Below are 13,223 nucleotides of genomic sequence, written 5' to 3' on the forward strand. Positions count from 1 at the left end.
GTTTGTTGGGTTTTATTTATTTGTTTTCTCAAACAATGTACATTTGTTCATTGAGACTCTTCCCTCTGATAATCTGTCTAGAGAATGGAGAAAAGCATGCTTTATGAAGCTGAGAGATAAATATGACCAACCTCAAACTCTCACCTGTCAGGATATGTAACTGGATACATACAGAGAACTGCCAAAAAATAAGGGTGTTTATGGGATTAAATCTTTCTGGTTCATCCCATTGTCCTCATACTGAAGACAGTAGCATGTAGATAATCTGACTTTGCTCTTGATCTAAGAAGTCTGAGCCTCTGTGAAAGTCTGTGAAGTCATAAATGTTTCCTCTGACTGGAAACAAGTTATTGGGTGTTTGGCTTTTTTTGTTTGGTTGGTTTATTTTACTTTCAGGATCTCTCCAGTGGCTTGGATTTCTTTCCCCTCACTTATTTCAATTATCTTAATTCTGTGCATTTTTTTTTTTAAAGTACTGATTTATTAAGTGTTTTTGGAGGATCTCTGCGTTTTAAATAAAACAAAATCAGCACAAGCATCTTTAATTAAAAAGCAAATTTAGCCCTTAAGTAAAAAGTTGCAGGATTTATTTTCCCATCAGGGTAAAGGGTAGCAAGGAAGGGAAAGCAATGATTAAAAGAGCTACATGCTGTCAATCCTCTTTTCTTAAATTTGAAGAATTTAAATCTTCTTTGAAGTTTTCCTGTGGTGTTATTTGTGAAAGAAAAGAGATAGTTATATGCTTTTGTACAAATTCCCAAAACCCTTTTGGGATTTGTTGCAGTGTGGATTTTGAAATGTGAACTAATTTCTAATGGATCCAAACTAATATTCACAGTTGTTTTTGACACATCTTCTAATGTAGACTCAAAATGTCAGTTTTTGGAAGATATTATCCAAGCAGAGAGAAGATGTAGGGCTGAAGATTCCCATGAGGAATTTGTGGTTTATAGCACTCTTAGGAAAGATGAAACTCTTGAGCTGAGCTCCAGTCGTCTGTTTGCTTTTACATACTTCTGTTTACACATTATGACTTTTTTTTTACTACTTTGTATTCTTAACAGTAAAATCAACAGCAACATAAGGTGGATTTGGAAAAATTGTGATTGAATGTAACCCACATGTTTGTAATTTAAATGTCTTGAATATTTTTGACTTATCTAACGGCAGTGTATAATAAGAGTATCTCTGTAACAGCAGCAGTACTATGAGAGAATAAAGAAAAAAGTAGTGAAAATATCTTGTAGAGAACAGTTGCTGTAACAAAGATGGCTGTAGTTCACAACTGAAGATTTTAATCCTGTGATAAATGGTGATCCTTCTCAACCTGTGTCTTCTTTGTCATTTCCTAAGCAGGAGGATGTTACAGAGTAGTTGAATTTGTTCTTCACTGTAACATCTTTCAAGTATTTGGTGGTTGTGGGTGCAGTAGTACTGTAATTCACCCCACTTCAGGCTTTAGGAGGGGTTTTTTAGGGGAAGCCTTTTCTTAGTTTATAGGATTTGGTTTTGATTATAGTTTAGTGTTTAACTGTATGTCAGTGTTTCATGTATGTCAGGAAAACAATAGATGCAATGAATATTTTCCATTTTTTCCTTAAACCCACTACCATTCTCATGGTTTTTTTCTATCCTCTGCACACCCTTAACATCACTATTGTCATAGCTATTGTGGAAATGGGAAGCACAGTGGAACATTTGATCCTGATGGCAGCTAGTTTTATTGATGCCATCTCCTTGAGGAGAATTCCCAATATCTGCAGAACCTGTTCAAGGAAAAAGATCTAATGAAAGCCAGTATTCTGAAAAGAAGAGGTGTCAAAGCCAGCCATGAAGCCTGTACAGCAAAGCCTGTTTAAGGCTACCTTTGGAGACACAATATTTATTGCCTCTTCTGTTGCTGATTGTAGAATCAATGAAATATGGGTGTTTATTTGGTTAAATGAAGATGTTGCAAAGTGTTGCAGTTTGCTATGCCCAACCACCTGGCATGTTTATTGAGGGTGTGTTTGTTCTGCCATCGGTAGGTGAACCTGAATGTTAAAACTCTCCCCACTCCATGCCTGACAAGTGGTGCTTCTTCAGTAGTTGTGGGCTGCTTTCTGAGAAGAGCATTCCAACTACTTTGTTCTGATTCTTGTTAGAAAAAGAAGTTTGATCCATGTCAATGTGCTAGGGTTATAGAAATCAGGATTTTCAGAGAAAATAGATAGCTTTATAAGATTATGTTGTACTCAGGTGAGTTTAGAAAAGGTAGATAGTATCAGTAGAGGGTAAAAAAATGCCTTTTTTATTATATTTTATAATTTTTCTTTAATTTTCATCTTAAGCTTATCATATGTAATCCAGCAAACAACTGAAATGTTTCTGATAGCTAGAAGGAAGAAAAAATTGGTACCTTTGCCTTTTTACCAGTGAAGTGGAATGGATTCCTTGGAATATGTTAATGGGAATTAAAGCATCTGTGTTAAAAATAAAAATTAAAATAATTCATTAAAAAATCTATAGTTGTTTGAGAAGATAGTCAGCTGTGCTGCCATATCATGTTTTAGAACAGAAGATAGCTCTGCTGCATTGGTGATAATCAGCTCGTGTGCAATCCACATGAGCTGAAATACAAGATAATTTGCTTCACCTACCTGCACTGCATTTTTACTAAAATGTGATTTTAAATGCAAATTTTTCCTATCTGTACTAAATACTGAGGTTGAAGAATTAATAATCAGTTACTCTTTTTCTGCCTCTTGTGCATAAGCCTTTGAAAGCAGATATTTCTCTTGTTCAGATGTTGCTAAGAAAATAGGAGTTTTACGGATATTTGTCTAGCATTGTTTTTAATAGCTGAGAATCTGATGCTGTACTGACTGACAGCTAGGAACTGAATTCAGGGCATCTTTATGGATGTCTCTGGCTTCTGGCATTTTTTTGAATCTAGGCCTTAACATAAATTGTCATATTAAATCATGATTATCACTTAAATCTGACTTTAGGTTCATTTTTCCTAAATGTTTCAGAGAAAGGTGCCTTAGTCCTTTTTCATGAGTGAAGTGTTCTGTCCTTAACAAGAGTGTATTTATAATCACTTAGAATTCCAGATTGACTTAAACAGTAAACCATCTATATTTTCCCAAACAGCTATTTTAATGTTAATACCTAAATGTCTCATTAATATCTTGTTATAACAAGTTTTTTCTATTTAAAAGGAAAACAAACTTTTTGACCCTCACCATTTCTGTAAAACTGTTCCAGACTGAGCTATTTGGGAAATAAAAAAATGTGGGGTTTTAGCTTCTTAATTATTTAAAAAGCCATTTCATGTTCATTTAGTTTTCATGGTGTACTAAAAATAGATATTCAGGATAAATAACAAAGTCGTGCTTGAAAGCAGACAGGGAAGAAATAGCAAACTTTTGGTGAGATGGAATCTACTTTTATTTGACCTTTACTGCTAAGTTTGTACCTTTGTTCTTGGGGTTGCTCATATCCTTCAGGGTAAATGACTGTGAAACATCTGAAATAAGTGTGACGCAGGTGGAAGCAAATACTCAATTGAAGGTTTTGTATGAGATCAGCATTTAGTGTCTGAATTTCACACAGTTGCAAGCAGTGACCCTGTCTTGTGGTTTGTGACAAACCTGGCTGCACAGGCTGCCATGGGAAGAAAAGCTTCAGACTTAGAGCAAGGCAGATCCATGTGGTCTTGAGCTCCTTGGGCAGTTCTGTTTTGGTAAAGGCAAAGGGAACATTGAATTCTGGGTCATTTCCAGTTGTAATCAAACAACTGCTCCCCCCAGCATGTAGGAGTCCTGCCAATGTCGGTTTGGTTTGGTGCATGGAGATGTGGATAAAGCAATGCTTGTTGTGCTGCCCTCTCATCCAGTGCATTGGATTTCTGTCAGAAAAATAATTTGCTGACGATAAGTTGAATCAGCTGGCAGTCACTGCACTGCAAAGGGGGAGGTGGAAGGAGGAGCAGAATTTAATTAACAATGGAAATTTGTAGCTGAGGAGCATGGAGGGTTGTTTAACATTATCCTTAAACAGAGAAGTAGCAAAAGAAATTTCTAGAGGCAAACGCTCATTCCAGTCTTGGTCCTACAATAAGTTGTGTTCCTAGTTAGAAATTGTGCCTAATTTAGGAGCCAACCATAATGCAGATCTAAATGCCATCCCTAAAGATGGATGACTTACCAAGAGCAGTGCAGCCAAGATCTGAGCACTCCCCATCATGTGGGATAAAAACAGTTTAGTTCATGTAATGAAGCTTGGAAGATGAAATAGCCTTCTTTGAGTTGAGTTGTAAGATAAGGGGGGGAGGGAATAATTAGAGGATTGAAAGCATATGTGCAATGAATTGTGCAAAGGTGAATCCCTATCCCTTCTGTGGCCAGTCCAGTCCCCTGGGATACACTATGCTTTAGAGCTATGAGCAGAGCCTGTGTGTTTGTATGGAGGAGGATGAGAAGTTTCTATGTAGTACTGGCACTTGACAGCTTATTTCTCTTAATCTGAACACTGTATTTTTTCTCACAAGTCATTAATATCCCAGAAGATATACTTGATCCTTTGTACTACTTTCTTACAGAAGGTCCCAAGTGCAAGCTTGTTTTGGAGACATTATTTGGAGATAGATAGCTGACTTGGCTTGTTTTAGTTTTTCCTTTAAGAACAGGTGATGTCCAGTGTTACATGGTGTTTCACAATTCAGAAATTAGAAAGACAGAAGAGAGAAGTGTTCTGTTTTCATTTTGTATGACTAGTTTAATTCCACCAGTCTTGATTTGCTAGTGCTAATGAGGATTTTTGCTGGTTTAGACAATTGCAGTCTTCTCAGGATGTGTAACTTTTCTCTTTTTTCCTTTCTGGTTTTTTTTTTTTTTCTGTTTCCACCATCATTGTCTTTCTTAGCAAGGAAAATACATATCACTCTTTCTGTGTGGCTGTTGTGTGAAAGACGAAGGCAAACTGGAACACAGTTCTCAGTTCTCCCTGGAGGTGGCTTCCACACTTAAGCAACAAGTTCCTTTCCTGAATTTGCAAGTTCTTAAGTGGCCTTCCTGTAATCTGATTAATAAAGACAGTAATAACTTTAAGAAATTTGACTTGCTCTAGTTGTTGAAAATAGAAGGAAATGAGATTCTTAAGGTTCTCAAGTATATAGCGTAGCAGTTTCTAAATCCCCGTGCTCTGCCAAAGCTGTTTAGTGCAGCCAGGAGCTGATCCAAAGCCTATGTCTGGATAAGTAAAAGAGAAAGCAAGTCTGCCATGTTAAGATAGGATGGTCATGTATTTTCCCTCGCTGTATGAATGTGTATCTGTAGAAGATATGTTTGGTTTTTGGTTTGCTTGTGCTTTTTGGGGTTTTCTTTTTGATGTAGTTGTTTGGTTTGGAGTTTTTTCTGATTTCTATTTTTAAGTAGGTAGAAGTTCTGCTCTGTTTCTCAGAATCCTGTCATTGCAAGGTGTAATTTTAAACTCTGGGAACATGTCAGCAATTATAAATCAGTGAATTGAAATCAAATGTAGCAAGTTTTACCACTGGGGGATTTCAGTATGCAAAGTGAATACTAGCAGAAAAATATTAAAGGGAGCTATTTGGAAAAGTGTGGTGAAAGGCATAAGAATTAGGTGTGAAGCACTTTCAACCTTTAGCTGAGACTTCTTATTGGATTTAGTGTTTGGATCTTATTTTCTCTTTGTGCAATTTCACAAGATGGACAGTCAGAAAACATTAAGATTAGGAAATAAAGTGGAAAATTCTTTGGGGGGAAGGTGAGTTTTCAACAAGTTAATTAGAATACCATGGTTGTGCAGCTTACAAATAAACAGTCCCCTTGGTTGTAGAAACTGACCTGTGACTTTTTCTTTTCTTTCTTTTTTTTTTTTTTTTTAACCTCTATCTAAATTGTTGGTGGGATGATTTTGAGTGTTTTTGTTTATGTGAGGTGGCATCCTCATGAGTGGGGAAATATTTCTTGAAGTGTTTGCAGGTACCAATGATATATTGTTAGTTTGATCAAGCAAAATATGCCAAGCACAATGCCACTTTAGCCTGGATTTAATACAAGGATGTGTGTCAGTACAGTACCTTAAGATGAATTTAATATTGTCACAGCTGTGTAGGGACCTGGTTGTTGTTTCTGAAGCTTATTAATATTTCTTCTGATGACGAGGGTGGCACTTGTTACAGATAATGAACTTGTACCCTGTGTAATTTAAAAACAAAACAAAACCAGTCAATGTGACTAGATTGTTGTTGTTGTTATTGTAAATGAGGAAATATGAACAGGTCAGATGATTCCTCCCCTCTTCACAATTGTAGGTTTTCTTGATAGCATGCCATGCATACCGGATCTTGTGTCTACAAATATGAGCTAAATGTTTAAAGAACATTGCTTTGGAGAGTCATATTTCTTCATTGATGAAGTCAGCTTCATAAAACCTTTTGGTCCATTCCAGAGAGCAGAATTTAACTCATCTTAAGTCCTGTCTCTGCCTTGTAATGCAAGACAAGAAGGCAGAGGGGATCTGTGTCTTGAAGATAAATAGAGCAAAGATCAGTTAAGATGATGAGATTTTTGAGTCTTTTCTTTCTTCACTCAGAAAAGCTGAAACAGCTAACAATTGCTACAAGTTTCTTTTGATGTGGAACTCCTGTGTAATCTTTTAGAGGAACTGGGCGATTTTGCCTTCAATTCCCAAGCATAATTAAGTATCTCTTCCTGGCACAAGATTTTGTTGTGCCTGAGTCCCACACAGTTTTGATACAATCTCAGTACCTGTGTTCTGTCATAAAGATGTCCTACTCTGTTTAATATATTGATTTTTTTTTCAACTTGTCATTCTAGTCAGTCTAGGTGCAGACTTCAAGAAATGCTGCAAGTCATATGAGTTTAGAATATGCAAAGAGGTTATAAATGATGTGGAAAATATCTAGCTTTTAATAAACTTTAATTAAATAGGAATACAGCTTAAATTATTATTTGAAAATGTCTGAAGTAGAAGCAAAAATGTGCAACAGATTTTTTCTGAACCCAGATAGTGGGTTGTACTATTTTTAAACAAAATATGAGTGATGTACTCATATTTTGTTTAAAAATTTGAACAAACAAATTACATTCCCTATCATTGAATAGAATTATTGTAACTATATATTTAAAATAATTTTTCATAGAGATTTGTCAGATTAAACAGTCTACTTCAAGATGCAATTCTTCTTGCTTATTTTCATTTTTTTTCTTTTTAAAATTGATTTTTCTGTTATTACTTGTGTTAGTAGAATCATTTTATCACATCTTGCCTTTCATTCATCTAACACCATAGTAGTTACAGATGTCATGATTTTCTCTAGTAAGAAGCAGAGGAGATGAACAAAAACTAATTTCTTTGTTATTTTCTAGCCTGCCCTTCCTTCAGTCTATTCCATGCAGTTATTCCTGCTGCTTCTCAGCTTTTATTTCTTATTTCAAAGAAACTAGAAGAAAGAAATATTGGAATATAAGAAGGAGGGACTCTAGGAAAGCGAGCTCCTGAAAGTATTGAAATGGCCTTAGGGCTTGGCTGTTGTGAGCACAGCCCTTGCATCCTGGCGAGTGCTGAAAATAGCCTAGATTTAATGGCTTTTGTACATAATCATTGCCTGTCTTTCTACCATGGTGTGTTTATCCTGTCTGTGAGGGATGGAGGAGCTGTTTAGTAAATGTTTTGAAGTAGGACTTGTCCTTCTAGTTCTTCTGGTAAATAAAATCTGGCAAACTTCTAAAATAGCTAAAACAAAAGGCTTCATTGTCGGTTGATCTATTAATATGTGAGAAAACTTGCTGCTTTGTGGGTCTTCGCTTTTAAGAGCAGATACTGAAAGTTGCAAATGGATGTAAGCAAATTTTATTTACAAATTAAATGAAATTTTTAAGTCTGAATGAAGTTTGAGAAGAATACAAATTAGTTACACAATGAATTAGGGGCTGGTACATGTAAAGAAATGAGAAACCAAAATAGGTCGCCACTGTTGTCACAAGTATCACTCCTAATCTTTTATAATAGACTTGAAACTCTGTGTTTTCTGTCCGTCTGAAATAACTGATGTACTCAATATTTTGCTGAACTCATTTTTACCATGTTATCCAAAATGGTTTTCTACCACAAAAAGTGCACAGTGAAGTGTTCATTTACAAGTCATACTTTGCCTGTTAGGTTTTTGTTTCAGTGATGTGTGTTCTCTCTAATTTAGTAATTTGAATAATTTTAGTAATTTTAGTTAATTTATTTGGCATCCATAGTATCAAGGAAATGAATCATAGCTTTGTTTGGAGAGAGGAAATGGGGGAGAAAAAGTAATACTATTTTTATTTTCGTGATTCTAGGGTCTACTTACAGTGTGCTGTCCATAATGCCTTCTGACTCTGAAAGCAGCAGTTCTCTGAGCAGCATTGGTGAGTAAAGTATTAATATAAGAACTTGATGAGTGTGTCTTTTGGGAACTGGGAGAACAACTTTTTAAGGTTGCCTTTGGGAAGGGTAGAGAAATGCTGGTCATAAAATCAAAGAAGTTGAACTATAAGATGTAACCATCCATCTTCACCAGGAACAAGTGTACTTTTGTGCAGTGCAAGCTAAGCCTTTTCATGGCTGGCTGCAGTTGCTGCATGTAAAATCTGTTACATTTGGATATATTAAATGATGTAACTATGCCTTGTGTTACTTAGTAAAATGATGTAAAAATGGCAACTTTGTGTTTACACAAGTCTGGGTGTATGAGAATATATTTAAGCGTGTGTTTATGTGTATGTATGTATTTGTGTAGATGTGAAAATTGTGGTCAGAGTCAAAAACATCATAGAAGTTATAAATGATGTTAGCCAAGGGCATAGCCTTCTAAACCTTTGACAGTGGCTACAAGCTTTAGCAATTTTTCCCTGTGTTCAATGAATTGTTTCATTTTCTCTGGTTTTAAAATCACTGGGAAAGACAAAATACTCAGGAAGGAAAAAAAAAAGGAGGTATAAGAAACATTATTAAAGATGTTTTGCCCACAAGATGATCTTGGAGCAGCTCCATTACCTGTCAATTTTCCTCATCTTTACTTTTACAAATGCCTTCTATTGTGAAATCCATGTAGAAGTCATTTGCCCTGGGTAGGGAATGCAGGCTCTTGCATATTTAAAGTTCCAGTGTTGTGTCAGGCATCTATAGACTTCCCTGACAGCACCAGGCAAGTCAGTTGTCTTTTTAAGGATGTGGCTAGACATCTGTTGCAGTCATTGAGTTGAACTTTTAACTCCAGCAAGCAGGAACAAGATTTTAGGCCTGAATGAACTCTTTACTGAAAATACTGGAAGCTGTGACACGTTAGTTTATTTTATTCAAGACCACACTTGTGTGCTACTGCCTGAAGGAAGGGTAGATTAAATTTGCTGCAAGTAAACTGGGGACTAGTTCCAGCTTAAGTTCCTAAATTTTTAGGATAATCAGACACCTTCCAAAGAAGGGAGTTATTCTAAAATGAAGTGCAGTAAGTTTGTGGGATAATAGGATGAAGTGATGGCTGAGACAGGAGAAATGCAGGTGGTACTGTCTAGTTCCATGTTCTTCATTTTAAAAAGGAGTGGCACATTTAAATCCTAATTTTGTGTATTTTTATTTAATGTTACTTCCCACAAACTATGTTTTGTTCATACTTTAAGATCCTGAAGTTCATACTGAATTTGGATCTGTGCATTTGGCATAACAGGCTGTCCTCAGAATTAGTTAATGTCTTTGGAGTTTGCAATGATCAAAGTTGTTTTTTGACCTGAAAATTAAGTGCCCTGCTATTAAACAAAAATTGTGTTCTACTATTGTCCCTAATTTTGTTTTATTCAAATTATTAATGAGTGCTGGGTATTTAATATTGAAGAGATTAACAGCCAGGAGAATTCTTTGTTTGAAACTGGCATGTTTATTTTATGGTGTGATTATAGACTTGTTACTAAGGAGACTGATTTTTGCTCCAACTGTTTTCTTGCCCTCATGTCTTGTTCTACAAGAGACAGTATTTTTTCTGATCCAATATCAATACAAAAATTGCTTAATAACTGACATACACTAATAGACGTCTTCGCAAGTCACTTCAAAGACTCTTTTAATACTGACGGATTTATTGAATGACAAACCATCATAACTAAATCTGCCTGCATGCCAGCTCCCCTAAGGCTTCATATGACTAGTTTGAATGGAATCCTAACAAATACTGAGGTGCCTGTAGCATTTGAGGAATTTCACATGCATCTTCCCCCCACTCTGTCCCATCTCACCGAAATAATTTTCACAAGCGTACTTCTGTGCAGTAGAAATAGTAAGTTTAACCTATGAAATGAATGCATCAGTGAAAAGAGGTAAATATGTCATGGTTTGGAGACAGTGCAAGCTTTTGAATATGTTCAGTTTAACATTAGTACTTTTAAGTGCACACATATGTATATTTAGGAGTATTTTTAGTTCCCCACTCACATAGACCTTCCTCAGGGGCAAGATAAGGGATCTATTTTATTAGAGCTGTGTTCAAAACACTAGTTTAAAATTCATACCTTGATTCTGTTTGTTGAGTAGCTCAGAAACAGATGGGCACATTGGACTTTTAAAGGGAAATGCAAAAGATTTTGGGACCACTAAGTACACCCAGATAAATGTTCAGATATTTAAGCTTAGCATTGTCTAATTAGGAGAGATAATAGCATCTCTCATATGTAGTCTTTAGACTCCATAGTTCATAAATGTAACTAGAGACTCGTATGTCCGTGTGCTTTGTCTTTTCTTCCCAAGCTTTAATTACCCTAGCTCTTGCTAGAGATGGTTCTGCTGCCAGCATTTTTAATTACATGATCTTTTTCTGAAATATTTCCAAGTAAGTCAGGGAGTTGAGAAATGGAAATGCTGCTATACATTTTACAGCTATCCTGGATTTAATTTATGAAACTATGGTATATAACAATGGGCTTCTTTTCCAGAAAAAGACTCTGATCTATGAACTAATCTTAAACAGAACTAAGATTGTTGTTAGAAGATAATTCTGAGAACATGGACTCAGTCTCAGTCCAATAAATAAAGCATAGTGTTAGTATTTTGAAAGGAGGAGAGAAAGATGAGACTACATCATTTGATCACTATATAAACCCATGGTGCACCCAAGTCTTGCAGAATTTGCAATTCTGATTCTCTCATTGAAAACCAAGAGTGCAATCAGCATGGAGAGCAGCAACATTGATGAATGAACAGTTATCCAGTTATTCAGTAAGGGGAACAAATGGATATTCTTGAGTTCTCTCAATCTTCAGTAATGTCAATATAAAAGCAGAGCAAGGAGTGATGCAATTTGCATAATGTGACTTAGAGATAAGCTTAGGGCTAGTCTATTCTGAGTACTGTGTTGTCATCCAAGCTTTTTTTCTCTTTCCCTGCCTCTGTGGGGCTTGCAGAGCATGAAGGATGCAAGACTGAATTTCCATCCTCCTGTGCATGTGATAGCATAAGCAGTTGAATGGAAGACAGTTTCCCCCCTGTGTAACAGCAGGTTAGGAGTCTTGGAGAAGAAACTCTGCCTTTTTATTCATTTGTATCTATATGTAAATAAAAGTGCAGAGTGACAGCAGGTTTTTCTTGTGTATTTTCTTCATTATACAAAATTAATTTAAATGGCAATTTTTTTTTCTCTCCAGTTCTTTCTGATGTATTAATAAAATTCATGCCATGCATGTAAAACAGGTGGTTTTGGTGTTATGGTGAGCAAATATTCGTTTATTTCCCAAAGAGGTGCCATATAAACTGCTGGAAGGGTGTAAAACCACCACGGGCTGTCCACCCCAGCTTTGTCCCCTCAAAGGAAAAAATCCTCATTAAATTGTCATGGTCTTTCTCTGTATATCCTTTCTTTTTGTTCTTGGTCAATGACAAGGATTTTTGTGTGTAAATAAAAGCATCCTTCATCTCCCCACTCCCTGTGACCAGCAAACTCTGAACAGAACTATAGTCCTGTCTCTGATATCAGAACAATTGCTTATGGAGATTCAGTGCCTGTCGTGCCAAGCACAGAACAACAGTGTCACTAAGGAATTGGATAGAAACCAGTAACATAGCTCTGTGTGACAGTCCCTGGCAAGTCTCCACTTGACCAGTCATGATAACAGAGAGGAATAGAACAAAGAATCAAGACCCCTTTAAAACAAATGATTTTAAAAAGTGTCAGTTTGTATAGTGCACTTAATAATTTGTCACTGATGCCATGACAGGATTATGGTTTCTAGAATCAAGCCATTTTCACCTATCCTAGTACCATAATGAAGCTTCAGAGTTTTTCTTTAGTGCTTTAAAAATGGTTTTCTCCTGCTGTCCTCAATGCACAGATGTTGGGTTTTGTTCTGGTTTGGTTCTAGGGAATGTTTTTTAATGGAGCACAGCAGCTTGCGTGCAGGTGACAGGCTGTGACTGGGAAGATCCTCCATAATAGTTTTTATTATTAAAATAGTTTTTAACAGAGAGCCATTGCATTCTCTTCCATTCTTTTCAAGTATACTGAGTTCCTAATTAGATGAATTTTGGAATGGAAAAGACCTTCCATCTTTTCATGTATATATATCTTCTTTCCACAGCCAGACCTCTTTGCATTGTTTTGATTACAGCTGTCAATCTTGTAGCCTCTTAATTCCACATTGCATAATAGCACCTTTCTCTTTTAACAGACTATTACTTTCCAGCTGTCAGTTCTTTGCAAATGGTATCTCATCTTTTTCATCAAAAGTGTTTCTTCTTACTCTTCTCTGTTCATATCACTGTGCTACATTTTGCTGTGGGAGTTTAGTTAGAATGGTAGAATGGTTTGGGTTGGAGGGGCTTTAAAGATCATCTAGTTTGAAGCCCCATGCCATGGGCAGCAATCTGTAATGAGCACCACCACCGGCTCTACAGTTCTATGCCTTTCCTTGCAGCTATCAGGTGGTCATATGTTTCTGTCTCCACCAAGATGTCCAACTTTGACTTCAACTGACAGTATTTCCTTGCTTAACACTTTTTTAGCTCATAAGCCTGACAGGCAATTTACAGATCGTTTTTCACTAATTGCATTTCAAGTTGAGTAATCTGAGAGCCCTAATTCTTACTCCAAAGCAAACATTCCTACCCTCCCATCAGATTCCTTCCCAACAATGTTAGTCTTTCACTCCTTATTTTCATGTTGGCCATTTTGACAAGTG

At 36.2% G+C, this 13,223-nt stretch overlaps 1 protein-coding gene across 3 annotated transcripts in view; it reads left to right on the forward strand.

Annotated features, from left to right (window-relative positions):
- The window catches only part of DLG5 (discs large MAGUK scaffold protein 5), a 94,142-nt gene that overhangs the window by 24,452 nt on the left and 56,467 nt on the right, over positions 1-13,223 (forward strand). For all 3 annotated transcript variants that reach the window (XM_030240976.2, XM_030240975.2, XM_050976220.1), the window contains exon 2: positions 8,364-8,432. In XM_030240976.2, the coding sequence (XP_030096836.1) occupies positions 8,364-8,432 (69 nt within the window). The remainder of the gene's footprint in view (positions 1-8,363; positions 8,433-13,223) is intronic.

Source organism: Serinus canaria, chromosome 6, assembly GCF_022539315.1.
Source record: "Serinus canaria isolate serCan28SL12 chromosome 6, serCan2020, whole genome shotgun sequence".
Taxonomy (NCBI): domain Eukaryota; kingdom Metazoa; phylum Chordata; class Aves; order Passeriformes; family Fringillidae; genus Serinus; species Serinus canaria.